The 14,734-nt window shown below is 43.0% G+C and overlaps 1 protein-coding gene across 3 annotated transcripts in view; it reads left to right on the top strand.

Annotated features, from left to right (window-relative positions):
• The window catches only part of LOC110494541 (cadherin-4), a 350,356-nt gene that overhangs the window by 310,549 nt on the left and 25,073 nt on the right, over positions 1-14,734 (top strand). For all 3 annotated transcript variants that reach the window (XM_036950599.1, XM_036950601.1, XM_036950600.1), the window contains exon 8: positions 6,547-6,719. In XM_036950599.1, coding sequence (XP_036806494.1) covers positions 6,547-6,719 — 173 coding nt within the window. The remainder of the gene's footprint in view (positions 1-6,546; positions 6,720-14,734) is intronic.

The raw sequence follows: 14,734 nt of genomic DNA, 5'->3' as shown, positions 1-14,734 counted from the left end.
ACACATGCTTCTTTTGTAAACTATGTCTTGATTGTTGGAGTGTGCCACTGGCTTTCCATAAACTTAAAAAACAAGAAAATGATTCCGCCTGGTTTGCTTTATATAAAGCAGAGGCTCTTAAACTTTTTCAGCCTGGGACCAAATTAGAAATTCTGTGTTTTCCTGGGACCCAAGCTTAAGAGAATATGCAACGATATATAAATATTGGTACATTTCATTGCCCTTATGTCTAAAACAAATGCAACATAGACAAAATCAAATAATAATGACATTAAATATCCATATTAATATATATTAATGTTCATTTTCCCCATTTAAAAACACTCTTACATATCTGTCTAGGTTGGAACTGTTGTTGTTGAAATACAATCAATTATTTTCCTTCTGAACTGGAATAAACTGATTGATCACATCACACTGATGAATAACAGAACACACACACAGGCTTTTTGATAGTGCAACCCTAAATAACAGTACATATGAAAAATGATCAGGCCTACTGTACATCTTACTGTATAAATTATTGTTGATAGAAAGTCTAGGTTGGAACTGATGCTGTTAAAATACATCTTTTTTTATTCTGAACTGGAATAAACTGATTGATCACATCACACAGATGTAGACCAGAAAACACACACACACACACACACACACACACACACACACACACACACACACACACACACACACACACACACACACACACACACACACACACACACACACACACACACACACACACACACACACACACACACACACACACACACACACACAATCCTAATGAGAGGTGTGTGACTGGTTGAAGTTTTCAACAAGCATGTCTATTCTGGGCTCAGTTTTTGACAGTGTAACACTGAGGTCAGGCTCAGCATCGACACTGTTTCTGTACTTGAGAACCCTGGCATGCATAGGTATGTGGTGCCGAACTGGATCAGAACATCTACTGCTTTCTCAGTCAGGCAGGAGAACATTTCCTGCTGTAGATGAATAACCCAGAACTGTGAGTGAGTTTCCTTCAAAAAGCATCTTGCATAAATCAGTTTATTCCAGTTAAGAATAACAATTGTTTCCTGAAGCATTCTGCCCTGTTCTGAAAGAACTCCCTCGTTTTACCATCGTGCTGTGGATGTTTGGTCAGGACGTGTTGTTTTAATAATTTGTTCATTTTGAGAGACTCATTACTAAGCACTTCCCCACATGAAACACATTGTGGGTGCTCCTCTTTATAAGTTTGTTTGAAAGAGAGAGAAACAAATCGCTGTATATGCGTTTCATGACAATTGAGTTCAGTCAGAACTTGTGGCTAGTATGAGTCCATTTGATGACAGCAGTGAGTGATGGTGAGTAGGAATGACAAGTCAATGGCTGACAGAGTATCATCTGCTGCTGAACGTTGCGCTGCAACAGTCGGAGAAAGACTTGAGAGTTTCCACTGCCTCTTGGCCTGGGGGGCTAATTAGGCCTCAGCATCTGTACACAGGAGAGGAGAGATGGAGGAACGCAGGGATGTTTCAGGCAGTGTAATGGACCCAGAGTGTGTGACCGACTGCTATTCTGCGCTGAGTGCAGGAGAGCACATTTGCCTGGCTGATTGTTCACAGAGGAGCCACTATGTTACAATTAATACCAAATAGATTGAGTCTCAGAGCTGGGAGTGCATTTAGCAGGAAGGGTCACCCAGAGATGCTGATGGAAAGTAGCTTCAGACACCAGTGAGTGCTCTGGTTTGTTACAAATTCTGAAGTTTTACATTCACAAACACACAACCGGCATGGATATCGTAAACATGTTTTGTTCCTTAGAGACTTTATTTACACCAGAGATATAAAAGAGATTTCTTCTCCCTCAAGTCTGTACTGTACTGTACTCTAATATTCCCTCAGCATGGAACGTTGTGAAGAGATGTGAAGAGACATTGCAGTTGGGCAGTTAAAATGTTCTGACTGCCCATGCATTGAGGTGTGAATGCGGTCAGATTTGGAGGTAATTTTCTGGTAGCTGGTTTTTATTAGCCCCTCACGGGCTTGCCAGGGTTGTGTATGATGGTGGGTGGAGCTGCAATGTGCTCTGGTAACAGCCCTGGGAGAGCCAGCAGTGCCATTAGAGCCAGCTCTGTGTGACCACTATGCTTTGTGTCCCCTTTTATCTGCCACATCCCTCTCCCCTCTACCTCTCTTCCTGCCCTGCCCTTCCCCACTCACTCATTCACTTACTACTGCCTCCCCAAATCACTATTGTACTCTACTTTCCTGGCCCCCTCTAAATGCATGGTATTATCTTCCTCTTAGCCTCCTTTTCTTGTCTTTTCTCTTCTTTTTCTTTTGCCAACCCATTTTAGTGTCATTTCCTGCCTGCCCTCTGTATTCTCTGTCCCTTTCCCGTTCCATCACTTTCAATTTCTTGCCATGGTATCTCTCTGCATCTGTGCTTGTGTCCATAACTCTCTCTCATGTTGCCCCCTTTTCTGTCCTCCACTCTCTCTCTCGCTCTCTCTCTCTCTCTCCTTCTGTAATTGGAAGGCAGGTGTTAACCTCAAGCTCAGTAATGTTTAGGAAGTTGATGGAGCCCAACAGTGGTCTCAACTCCCTCACTCTCTCTCCCGTGTGACCAAATGGCCAACATGCCTTCCCTGCCTGCCTGCCTGCCACCAGTGAAATTTTCAGCCCCAGCGGTTTTGGCGGTAAAGCAATTAGGATTTGGAATTAGTTTTCAAATTAAAAAGGAATTAAACGGGCTAAGAGGTTAACCCTTTCAGGCATGGCCACATTCTTAGACAAAGAGCACTCTTTAAGCTTATTAAGGAATCCCTCCTATTGAAATTAAAGATGTCAGAGTTCACGTACGATACATCACTTCTTTTTTCCTCCTTCGGACTGAAAGGTTGTTCAAATATTGATGTTCTCCTCTCTGGAATAAAGGTAATTGTTTTTCTTCTCGCTCCCTTCCTTGGTTCTCTCTCTCCCCTTCTCTCTGTTTTTTTTGTCTCTGTTTTTTTCTCTCCTTGGGAAAAGTGACAAATCCTGCTTTGAAACTTAATGAAGTTTGAAATAGAATTCTCAGCTACAATTATCCCGTCGATGCTGGCTGTAACGGGAATGATGGTGCTATCTCTGCCCAATTATGAGAGCCAACAGAACAAACACCTGTAGCTGTGAGAACCCATCATGTGTCTCTTCTCCTTCCTGTCTAAAATTCTACATATTTACACTACCTAAACCTATCTAATACTGTCCCTGTGCCTAGTTCTGCAGCTGATCTACAGCAAAAGTGACCTTGGATTAGCTCCAATGGTTCTTGTTTCTCTTTCTTTTATCTCTCCATCCCTCTTTGCTTATCTCTTTCTCTCTTCCTGCGCTTCCCTCAGTCTCTGTCTATGCATCCCTATATCTCTCTGTATATGCTTATCTGTCTCTTCTCCTCTTCGTCTCTCCCCCTGTCTCTCCTCTTTGTTTCTACCTCCTTATACAGTATAACAACCTTAGTGTGTGTGTGCTCCTGCGTCTCTCTGCCTCTGCCACTCTATCCCCCTAAGCTGACAGGAGCCTAGCTCTCCTCCTGGTGCAGCAGCAGCTTCAGCAGCAGTAGCAGCCTTTAAATGGCTGCCTGATGGAGAGTAGACATTTTCCCTGAGCTGGGGAGAGGAACGAGGTGATCTCTCCCTTTTCCTGCACAGAGTGCTCCTAATTGCCTGGTCACATTTGTGAGCCTGGCTGACAAGCTCTTACAAATCAATAATTCTGCTCGGGGAGATTGGGACACAGCCCTTTCACCCCCCCCTCCCCCCCCCCCCCCCATCCCCTCCATGTCTACACACACACACACACACACACACACACACACACCTTCAGCCTTAAATGGCTTTGTTTTTACCCATGATTCCAAGACAAATAGCGAGAGCGCATTGGAGCATTAAGGACAGGGGGAAGGCTGAAGTAATGGATGGGGGAAATGGCGGAAGAGCCAGTGCTGCTCATTACTAAATGGACTCTATAGAAAGGAACTTCAACCTGCCTGCCTGACAGTCTACTATATACAAGGATGGGATGAGTTTGTATTGTCTACTTATTTCCCCCCAGGAGCCCCTGATCAGAAAGTTTCCCTTCACTGAGGACATAGATGCAGGGAATGGGCTTGAAATTAAATTAGGTTTGAAGTGTGTGTGTGTGTGTGTGTGTGTGTGTGTGTGTGTGTGTGTGTGTTTTATTTTCAGGTTGTGTGTGCACCCATACCACCCATTTAAAATATATATTTTTATAAATTCTTTAGGAAATGTGTAATGTGTTGTTTTTAAAATACACATATATTTCAAAATGTTTTTTGAATGTATGTAAAATGTATACCTTAATATGTTAAATACATCGGAAAATGTATTTCATGTATTTCAAAATGCATTATAAAATACATACATACATCAAACAATGTATTTTAGACTATATTTATTGATGTGTTTTGTTAAATATATTTGGAAATGTATTTGGAAATGCCTTGTGAAATATATTACATTTGATTTTACTTGTAAGAAATATGTGTTTCCATTCAAATGTATTGCAAATATGAAACATTGGCCAAATCATATTGTAATGAATTGGTTACTGTCTTAACAACTGAGTTCTTTATTGTCATCTGCACTTGCATTCGGAAAGTATTCAGACCTCTTGAACTTTTCCATATTTTGTTACGTTACATCCTTATTCTAAAATTATGAAAAAAAGATTTCATCAAATCTACTTACAGTTTTTAGAATCTGCAAAGGTATTAAAAATTAAAAACAGAAATACTTAGTTTAGTATTCAGACCCTTTGCTATTAGACTCAAAATTGAGCAGAGTTCATCCTGTTTCCATTGATTGTCCTTGAGATGTTTCTACAACTTGATTGGAGTCCACCTGTGGTAAATTCAAAATATTGGACATTAATTGGAAAGGCACACACCTGTCTATATAAGGTCCCACAGTTGACAGTGCATGTCAGAGCAAAAACCAAGCCATGAGGTCGAAGGAATTGTCCGTAAAGCTCTGAGACAGGATTGTGTCGAGGCACAGATCTGGGGTAGGGTACCAAAGCATTTCTGTAGCATTGTAGGTCCCCAAGAACACAGTGGTCTCCATCATTCTTAAATGGAAGAAGTTTGGAACCGCCAACACTCTTGCTAGAGCTGGCCCCCCGGCCAAACTGAGAAATCAGGGTAGAAGGTATTTGGTCAGGGAGGTGACCAAGAACCCAATGGTAACTCTGACAGAGCTGGGAAATGGGAGAACCTTCCAGAAGGACAACCATCTCTGCAGCATTCCATCAATCATGCCTTCATGGTAAAGTGGCCAGATGGAAGCCACTCCTCACTAAAAGGCACGTGACAGCCCCCTTGTAGTTTGCCAAAGGCACCTAAAGGTGCTCAGGACCTCAGAGCTTGAGAGGATCTGCAGTGAAGAATGGGAGAAACTCCCAAAATACCGGTGTGCCAAGCTTGTAGCATCATACCCAAGAAGACTCGCAGCTGTAATCGCTGCCAAAGGTGCTGCAACATGAAGCATGATAATGTGATATTTCACTTTTTATTTTTAATACATTTGCAAACATTTCTAAAAACCTGTTTTTGCTTTTCAACTATAATGTATTGTGTGCAGATTGATGAGGGGGAAAAAAAACATTTGAACCATTTTAAAATAAGGCTGTAACATAACAAAATGTGGAAAAAGTCAAGGGGTAGGAATACTTTCCGAATGTCAGTATCATTAAAGGAAAACGTAAATATTTCAACTTCATATTCATCATCTCTAGTACCACCCCACAACATCACCATATATGTGAAAATGGCACTTTTCAATGTTTTGTAGTGAAGATAAAGATGTGTTTCCAATGGCATCCATGTGATTTTGACCAGTTTTGAGTAGGCATTGCCTAATAATTGTCTACTAATTGGTTGATAATGTCATTGGAAACACTTCTCTTTCTCTTCCTTTTTTACTGCAAAACATAGAAAAACACAATTTTCACATATGTTGATGTTCGGGTGGTGCTGGAGAGGATGAATATGAAGTAGAAAAAGTGAAGATTCCCTTCAAGACTCCAGAACTGGCAGTGTACAAGCCCAACCTTTGGTAACAGACTACATACAGGCTAAGCTGAAGATAGGCACTTACTATAGTAATTAAAAAAATGTATTTTATCCTCTTGAGATGGGAATTCTTTTGTTTTTTTTAGAAAACATGTGCTCTTTATGACAGAATGTTAAAATATCTCCATTGATCAACATGTAAAGAGTAATTTAAGTATCCTCTGAAGGGACAAACTATGTCATATGCCGAATTATATGCCAAATGTATGTAGATATATTTGAAATACATTTTACGTTAAGTTAAATATATTGACATTTATATTGTTTTCAAATGGGTGTATGAGAATGGGGCACGTATGTTAAATCATCTTTTGTGTTTGTATGACTGATCCTAGCTCTGTCTTTGCCAGTAGGAGGTGTTTCCTTCACTGAGGGATTCACAGTGTTTTCCTCTAACTGTTGCTGGCTGTTTCTCTTCTCTGTTGGCAGGCACGTTGGTGATGCAAGTGACAGCCAACGACTCAGATGATGACACCACAGCCAATGGGATGGTGCGCTACCGGATCCTGTCCCAGACCCCCCACATGCCCATCCCCAACATGTTCACCATCAACAGTGAGACGGGAGACATCTTCACCATGGCTGCCGGCCTGGACAGGGAGGTCAGTAGCACAACAAGGTCACACTGTCTGTCAGGGGAGCAGGGGGGATGAAGGGGCATTGACTTCCTGTTGGATCAGTTTCATGTCAGCCTCATACTGCACATCCACAGTGTATGTTGTTGGTGTTAGCTATAGGCTGACAGTGGATGGTGTTCTCATTCCTATAGGTCACCACCCCTGTACACCAGTCAGTCACCTTTTGCCCTTAATAACTAACTCAGGATTCCCTCCCTCCCTAGACTAAACCTTAACCATTATGAGTAAAATAGTTAGACAGGGTTGGGGTCAATTCCTATCTATATTCCAGTCTGTTCAGGAACTGAATTATATTATTAATGTTTAGAGACTGTTCATGTCCGATTCAGCTGACAGTAGTTTAAATGGAATTGACCCCAACCCTGCAAACAGCACCATTAATGACTATAAAATATCAACACGTACTGGTCCTCCTGGAGGGGGTCATGGGAATGGATTTCACCTGATTTATCCTCTACCCTACCCCTACAGGTGTGTGCCCCTCCTTATCCCACTTCTTCTTAGATCACTAATGAGGGAGATCATGGAGGGTCAACTCTGTTTATCCCATAATGCATCAGCAGGCTGTCGGCAGAGTCTTTTATGAAAAGCTGTTCTCACCCTGCAGTCTGTCTCTCACAGTGCCTCAGATTATCTCAGACTCACTCTCCTAACACCCTGCAGTCTATCTCTCACAGTCCCTCACATTATCTCAGACTCACACTCCTAACACCCTGCAGTCTGTCTCTCACAGTCCCTCACATTATCTCAGACTCACGCTCCTAACACCCTGCAGTCTGTCTCTCACAGTCCCTCACATTATTTCAGACTCTCACTCCTAACAACCTGCAGTCTGGCTCTCACAGTCCCTCACATTATCTCAGACTCACACTCCTAACACCCTGCAGTCTGTCTCTCACAGTCCCTCACATTATCTCAGACTCACGCTCCTAACACCCTGCAGTCTGTCTCTCACAGTCCCTCACATTATTTCAGACTCTCACTCCTAACACCCTGCAGTCTGGCTCTCACAGTCCCTCACATTATTTCAGACTCACACTCCTAACACCCTGCAGTCTGTCTCTCACAGTCCCTCACATTATCTCAGACTCACGCTCCTAACACCCTGCAGTCTGGCTCTCACAGTCCCTCACATTATTTCAGACTCACACTCCTAACACCCTGCAGTCTGTCTCTCACAGTCCCTCACATTATTTCAGACTCTCGCCCCCAACACCCTGCAGTCTGTCTCTCACAGTTCCTCACATTATCTCAGACTCACTCTCCTAACACCCTGCAGTCTGTCTCTCACAGTTCCTCACATTATCTCAGACTCACACTCCTAACACCCTGCAGTCTGTCTCTCACAGTCCCTCACATTATCTCAGACTCACGCCCCCAACACCCTGCAGTCTGTCTCTCACAGTCCCTCACATTATCTCAGACTCACGCTCCTAACACCCTGCAGTCTGTCTCTCACAGTCCCTCACATTATTTCAGACTCTCACTCCTAACACCCTGCAGTCTGGCTCTCACAGTCCCTCACATTATTTCAGACTCACACTCCTAACACCCTGCAGTCTGTCTCTCACAGTCCCTCACATTATCTCAGACTCACGCTCCTAACACCCTGCAGTCTGTCTCTCACAGTCCCTCACATTATTTCAGACTCTCACTCCTAACACCCTGCAGTCTGTCTCTCACAGTCCCTCACATTATTTCAGACTCTCGCCCCCAACAGCCTGCAGTCTGTCTCTCACAGTTCCTCACATTATCTCAGACTCACTCTCCTAACACCCTGCAGTCTGTCTCTCACAGTTCCTCACATTATCTCAGACTCACACTCCTAACACCCTGCAGTCTGTCTCTCACAGTCCCTCACATTATCTCAGACTCACGCCCCCAACACCCTGCAGTCTGTCTCTCACAGTTCCTCACATTATCTCAGACTCACTCTCCTAACACCCTGCAGTCTGTCTCTCACAGTTCCTCACATTATCTCAGACTCACACTCCTAACACCCTGCAGTCTGTCTCTCACAGTCCCTCACATTATCTCAGACTCACGCTCCTAACACCCTGCAGTCTGTCTCTCAAAGTCCCTCACATTATTTCAGACTCTCACTCCTAACACCCTGCAGTCTGTCTCTCACAGGCCCTCATATTATTTCAGACTCTCACTCCTAATACCCTGCAATCTGTCTCTCACAGTCCCTCACATTATTTAACCAGGTAGGCTATTTGAGAACAAGTTCTCATTTACAACTGCGACCTGGCCAAGATAAAGCATAGCAGTGTGAACAGACAACAACACAGAGTTACACATGGAGTAAACAATAAACAAGCCAATAACACAGTAGAAAAAAAGAAAAAAAGAGTCTATATACATCGTGTGCAAAAGGCATGAGGAGGTAGGCGAATAATTACAATTTTGCAGATTAACACTGGAGTGATAAATGATCAGATGGTCATGTGCAGGTAGAGATACTGGTGTGCAAAAGAGCAGAAAAGTAAATAAATAAAAACAGTATGGGGATGAGGTAGGTAAATTGGGTGGGCTATTTACCGATGGACTATGTACAGCTGCAGCGATCGGTTAGCTGCTCAGATAGCAGATGTTTGAAGTTGGTGAGGGAGATAAAAGTCTCCAACTTCAGCGATTTTTGCAATTCGTTCCAGTCACAGGCAGCAGAGAACTGGAAAGAAAGGCGGCCAAATGAGGTGTTGGCTTTAGGGATGATCAGTGAGATACACCTGCTGGAGCGCGTGCTACCGGTGGGTGTTGCCATCATGACCAGTGAACTGAGATAAGGCTGAGCTTTACCTAGCATGGACTTGTAGAAGACCTGGAGCCAGTGGGTCTGGCGACGAATATGTAGCGAGGGCCAGTCGACTAGAGCATACAGGTCGCAGTGGTGGGTGGTATAAGGTGCTTTTGTAACGAAACGGATGTCACTGTGATAAACTGCATCCAGTTTGCTGAGTAGAGTATTGGAAGCTATTTTGTAGATGACATCGCCGAAGTCGAGGATCGGTAGGATAGTCAGTTTTACTAGGGTAAGTTTGGCGGCGTGAGTGAAGGAGGCTTTGTTGCGAAATAGAAAGCCGACTCTAAATTTGATTTTAGATTGGAGATGTTTGATATGAGTCTGGAAGGAGAGTTTACAGTCTAGCCAGACACCTAGGTAGTTATAGATGTCCACATATTCTACGTCGGAACCATCCTGGGTGGTGATGCTAGTCGGGCGTGCGGGTGCAGGCAGCGAACGGTTGAAGAGCATGCATTTGGTTTTACTAGCGTTTAAGAGCAGTTGGAGGCCATGGAAGGAGTGTTGTGTGGCATTGAAGCTCGTTTGGAGGTTAGATATCACAGTGTCCAAGGAACGGCCAGAAGTATACAGAATGGTGTCGTCTGCGTAGAGGTGGATCAGGGAATCGCCCGCAGCAAGAGCAACATCATTGATATATACAGAGAAAAGAGTCTGCCCGAGAATTTAACCCTGTGGCACCCCCATAGAGACTGCCAGAGGACCGGAACACATGCCGGTCCTCTGTCTCTCACAGTCCCTCACATTATTCCAGACTCTCACTCCTAACACCCTGCAGTCTGTCTCTCACAGTCCCTCTCATTATTTCAGACTCTCACTCCTAACTCTCTGTGGCCTGACATTCAGGGCAAAATACAACCGCCAATCCTACTCCTAAATGGTCCAAAGACATAAATGTATAACATACTCTATCATTATGATATTATTTGATACTCATCACTTAGTCTGATGATTTTACCAAAGCCATAAAAGTACAAGTGCTGAGTATAAACCTTTGAGCTCTGGCACCACGAGTCTCATAACGTTTATATTCAGAGATTTCCCAATAGTCCCACGAGGCAATAACTCCAGCCTGACCATCCTTTAGAACGCAGACCGATTTGGCCTCTATGGAAAATAAAAGACTGGTATGGCTGCCAGGTTTAGTTGCTTAATATCTGATTTGTGGTGAATATTCAGGAAAAGAAACAAACCCAATTTCGTGCAAGTTCCTTATGTATGTGTGCATGCCCTTCTCTCATTCAAGTATAGATGTTAAATAGTATAGTGTTGACAGTCGGGCGTCAGTCTGCAGTTATTGCAGGGCCTGTTTCCCTGTTCCCTGGTCCCCCCCACAGCTGATTGAATGGGAGTCAACCCCATTAATCTAGATAGAGCAGTAGCCCAATCCCACCTGCCTCTCTCCTACTGATCCTCCCCATTAAACTGGGACAACTGGGTGTTCACCCACCTACACTCACGGTCACACACATACTGTAAACACACTCTCAGGCATTAACAGACAGGTACTGTATGCATGCACACACCCGCATGCCAGTACGCACACACACACACACAGTTTTGTAGCAGTTAATTCTCTTCATCAGTAGCACTGGTGTCTAATTGGAATATTCATGTGTTAATTAAGGGGTGAGGGAGCCTCTTCAGCAAGGAGGAGAGCAGGGGGACATGAAGGGCACTTCAGCATCACCCAGCCCTGAACACTCCTGAATGCCAATTACCCTCCCACTCACTGCACCCCTGACCTCACCTCTCCCGTGCCATCGCGTATTACTGCATGTTTCAGCACACGGGTTAACAAGCAGGGCTAAGCTGTTTCTGGGACCCTCTTTCTCTGCCTGAGAAATAGAGCCACTGTACATATAGAAGTTACTCTGCCAAGCAAAAGAGCAGTAACTACTAATTGAGTGGAACTGAGAGAAATGGCTTTAACATTTTTGTGGACAGACTACGTAAACATAAGTGGTACCGTAGATCTGTTATGATACAGATAACAAGCAACATTAGTTCCGGTTCTTCTTCTTTAAGGTTTTATAGGCAGACTACATCCAAAAAGGTTTGTTGCCACCACCTACTGGGTGGGGTGAAAACTGAGATACTTTAAAAATATATTTTTAAATAAATAAAACATATTATTCTCAAAAAACTAAAACTAAATTCAATGTACTCCTTCACTTAGTCAAATGTACTCAGATCCCTAAGCAGGCTCTGGGACCTGAGATGGGGGAACATATTTAGTCAGTATTCCCAGCAATGTTTCAGCCGTGAAGTCCTGGAAATCCAATATTATCTTAGCTGCTTTCACAATGATTTCCAGTTTCTTTTTTTGTTTGTTTGTCCTGTAAAATGAACCACCTCCACAATAAATTCAACAAAATCAGCGTTCTTCAGACTGACATCCACAGGCTGCTGGGTATTCACTGCCAAGGCTTCATCATCTCCACTCGCATAGAAGAACGTCTCGACAGCCCTGATCCTTTCTACTTTTCCCTCCTGCACTCAGAGAACTCTGGAATGTGATCCCCATCACAATTGCAACACAGTGCATCTTTAGACTCTTCAACAATGATATTCTGTTTGCAAACACTTGACCCGTGGCCAAACTTTTTAACATTTATGACATTGAAAGCAACTTTTGTACATAAGCTCACACCGCATATCTCATATATCCCAGCTTTATATGAGTTTGGAGAAATTCTTCATCAAGATTTTCTTCCTTTTTACCATTCAAATTGCGGGTTAAGCAATGTGAATCAACTATTCCTGGCATGTTCATCTTAAACCATGAAGCCTCAATATCTACCGAGAAACCTGATATGACACCTTTTATCGGTGCCCTACTCCGATAATCATAACTTGCCACTTCATGCGTCAATAATTTGCAGAGCCACAATGCTTTCTCACTTTCTTCTTTTGACAACCATGAAATCAACATCATACCACTCTTGGTCAGTCTGACTGACTCCACTTCTCCCAATGCATCCTTCACCATCTTTGTTACTGCAAACGGGTTTCCCCCAAAATATATCCTTGTTCATGAATCGTACTCCAACAAGCAATGAGGCATTATCATACTTGATTTACAACTTTAGCCCTTCTAGCTTCATTCTTAGATGTTACAGTATTCCACTCCATTTATTCACTCACGCCAACAGAATAAAAAGTGTTTCTGCTTCCACCTTTACAGAGCCGTGGATCTCCCTCGTCCTTTCCCACTGCATTGTCACCTATCCACTCAGTTCCGGTTCCTTTTCGGCATTGGTTATTTGGACAAATCACGATTTCGCAGGTTTCAAATTTCAGAAGGGGAGTGGACATTTGGCCCTTAGACATGCCCATAACTTGCAAAGAGAGAGGATAGAGCTCTTCATTCTGGTTTGGATCCTCATTCTATCTCTTCTCTTAATGACATGTAAGGACCCAGAACTTAATCGAGCATCTGACCAATTACGCAATACTTTAGTTCTGGGTTAACCGAGATTACTGTATCTGTTACTTTGACAAAGAAAATTGTAATAAATAAAAAAGTATACCAGTTTAATTAAAGAACCAAAAAATGGACCACTCTGTCATATAGATTGCAAAATAGTTGAATAGATTTTCGATGTATCGATTCCATGTTTATGAACTGATACACCAAACGACGCTGGATTCAAAACTTAGTTTTCAATTGACATTTTTATAAAAAATTCCTGCAAATAATAGAATGTTATATATACAGTGGGGCAAAAAAGTATTTAGTCAGCCACCAATTGTGCAAGTTCTCCCACTTAAAAATATGAGAGAGGCCTGTAATTTTCATCATAGGTACACTTCAACTATGACAGACTAAATTAGAAAAAATTATCCAGAAAATCACATTGTAGGATTTTTAATGAATTTATTTGCAAATTATGGTGGAAAATAAGTATTTGGTCAATAACAAAAGTTTATCTCAATACTTTGTTATATACCCTTTGCTGGCAATGACAGAGGTCAAATGTTTTCTGTGAGGCCCATTCCTCCATGCAGATCTCCTCTAGAGCAGTGATGTTTTGGGGCTGTTGCTGGGCAACACGGACTTTCAACTCCCTCCAAAGATTTTCTATGGTGTTGAGATCTGGAGACTGGCTAGGCCACTCCAGGACCTTGAAATGCTTCTTACGAAGCCACTCCTTCATTGCCCGGGCGGTGTGTTTGGGATCATTGTCATGCTGAAATAACCAGCCATGTTTCATCTTCAATGCCCTTGCTGATGGAAGGAGGTTTTCACTCAAAATCTCACGATACATGGCCCCATTCATTCTTTCCTTTACACGGATCAGTCATCCTGGTCCCTTTGCAGAAAAACAGCCCCAAGCATGATGTTTCCACCCCCATGCTTCACAGTAGGTATGCTGTTCTTTGGATGCAACTCAGCATTCTTTGTCCTCTATATGACATTCTCCCAATCTTCTTCTGGATCATCAAATGCTCTCTAGCGAACTTCAGACGGGCCTGGACGTGTACTGGTTTAAGCAGGGGGACACATCTGGCACTGCAGGATTTGAGTCCCTGGTGTGTTACTGATGGTAGGCTTTGTTACTTTGGTCCCAGCTCTCTGCAGGCCATTCACTAGGTCCCCCCGTGTGGTTCTGGGATTTTTGCTCACTGTTCTTCTGATAATTTTGACCCCACGGGGTGAGATCTTGCGTGGAGCCCCAGATCGAGGGAGATTATCAGTGGTCTTGTATGTCTTCCATTTCCTAATAATTGCTCCCACAATTGATTTCTTCAAACCAAGCTGCTTACCTATTGCAGATTCAGTCTTCCCAGCCTGGTGCAGGTCTACAATTTTGTTTCTTGTGTCCTTTGACAGCTCTTTGGTCTTGGCCATAGTGGAGTTTGGAGTGTGACTGTTTGAGGTTGTGGACAGGTGTCTTTTATACTGATAACAAGTTCAAATAGGTGCCATTAATACAGGTAACGAGTGGAGGACAGAGGAGCCTCTTAAAGACGAAGTTACAGGTCTGTGAGAGCCAGAAATCCTGCTTGTTTGTAGGTGACCAAATACTTATTTTCCACCATAATTTGCAAATAAATTCATTAAAAAAACCTACAATGTGATTTTCTGGATTTTTTTTCTCATTTTGTCTATATATTCTCTACAAGCTTGACTGTATGGGAGTTTCCCATTCTTCCCTGCAGATCCTCA

This window comes from Oncorhynchus mykiss, chromosome 17, assembly GCF_013265735.2.
Source record: "Oncorhynchus mykiss isolate Arlee chromosome 17, USDA_OmykA_1.1, whole genome shotgun sequence".
In the NCBI taxonomy this organism is placed as follows: domain Eukaryota; kingdom Metazoa; phylum Chordata; class Actinopteri; order Salmoniformes; family Salmonidae; genus Oncorhynchus; species Oncorhynchus mykiss.
This window is presented reverse-complemented; position numbering and strand designations above follow the sequence as displayed.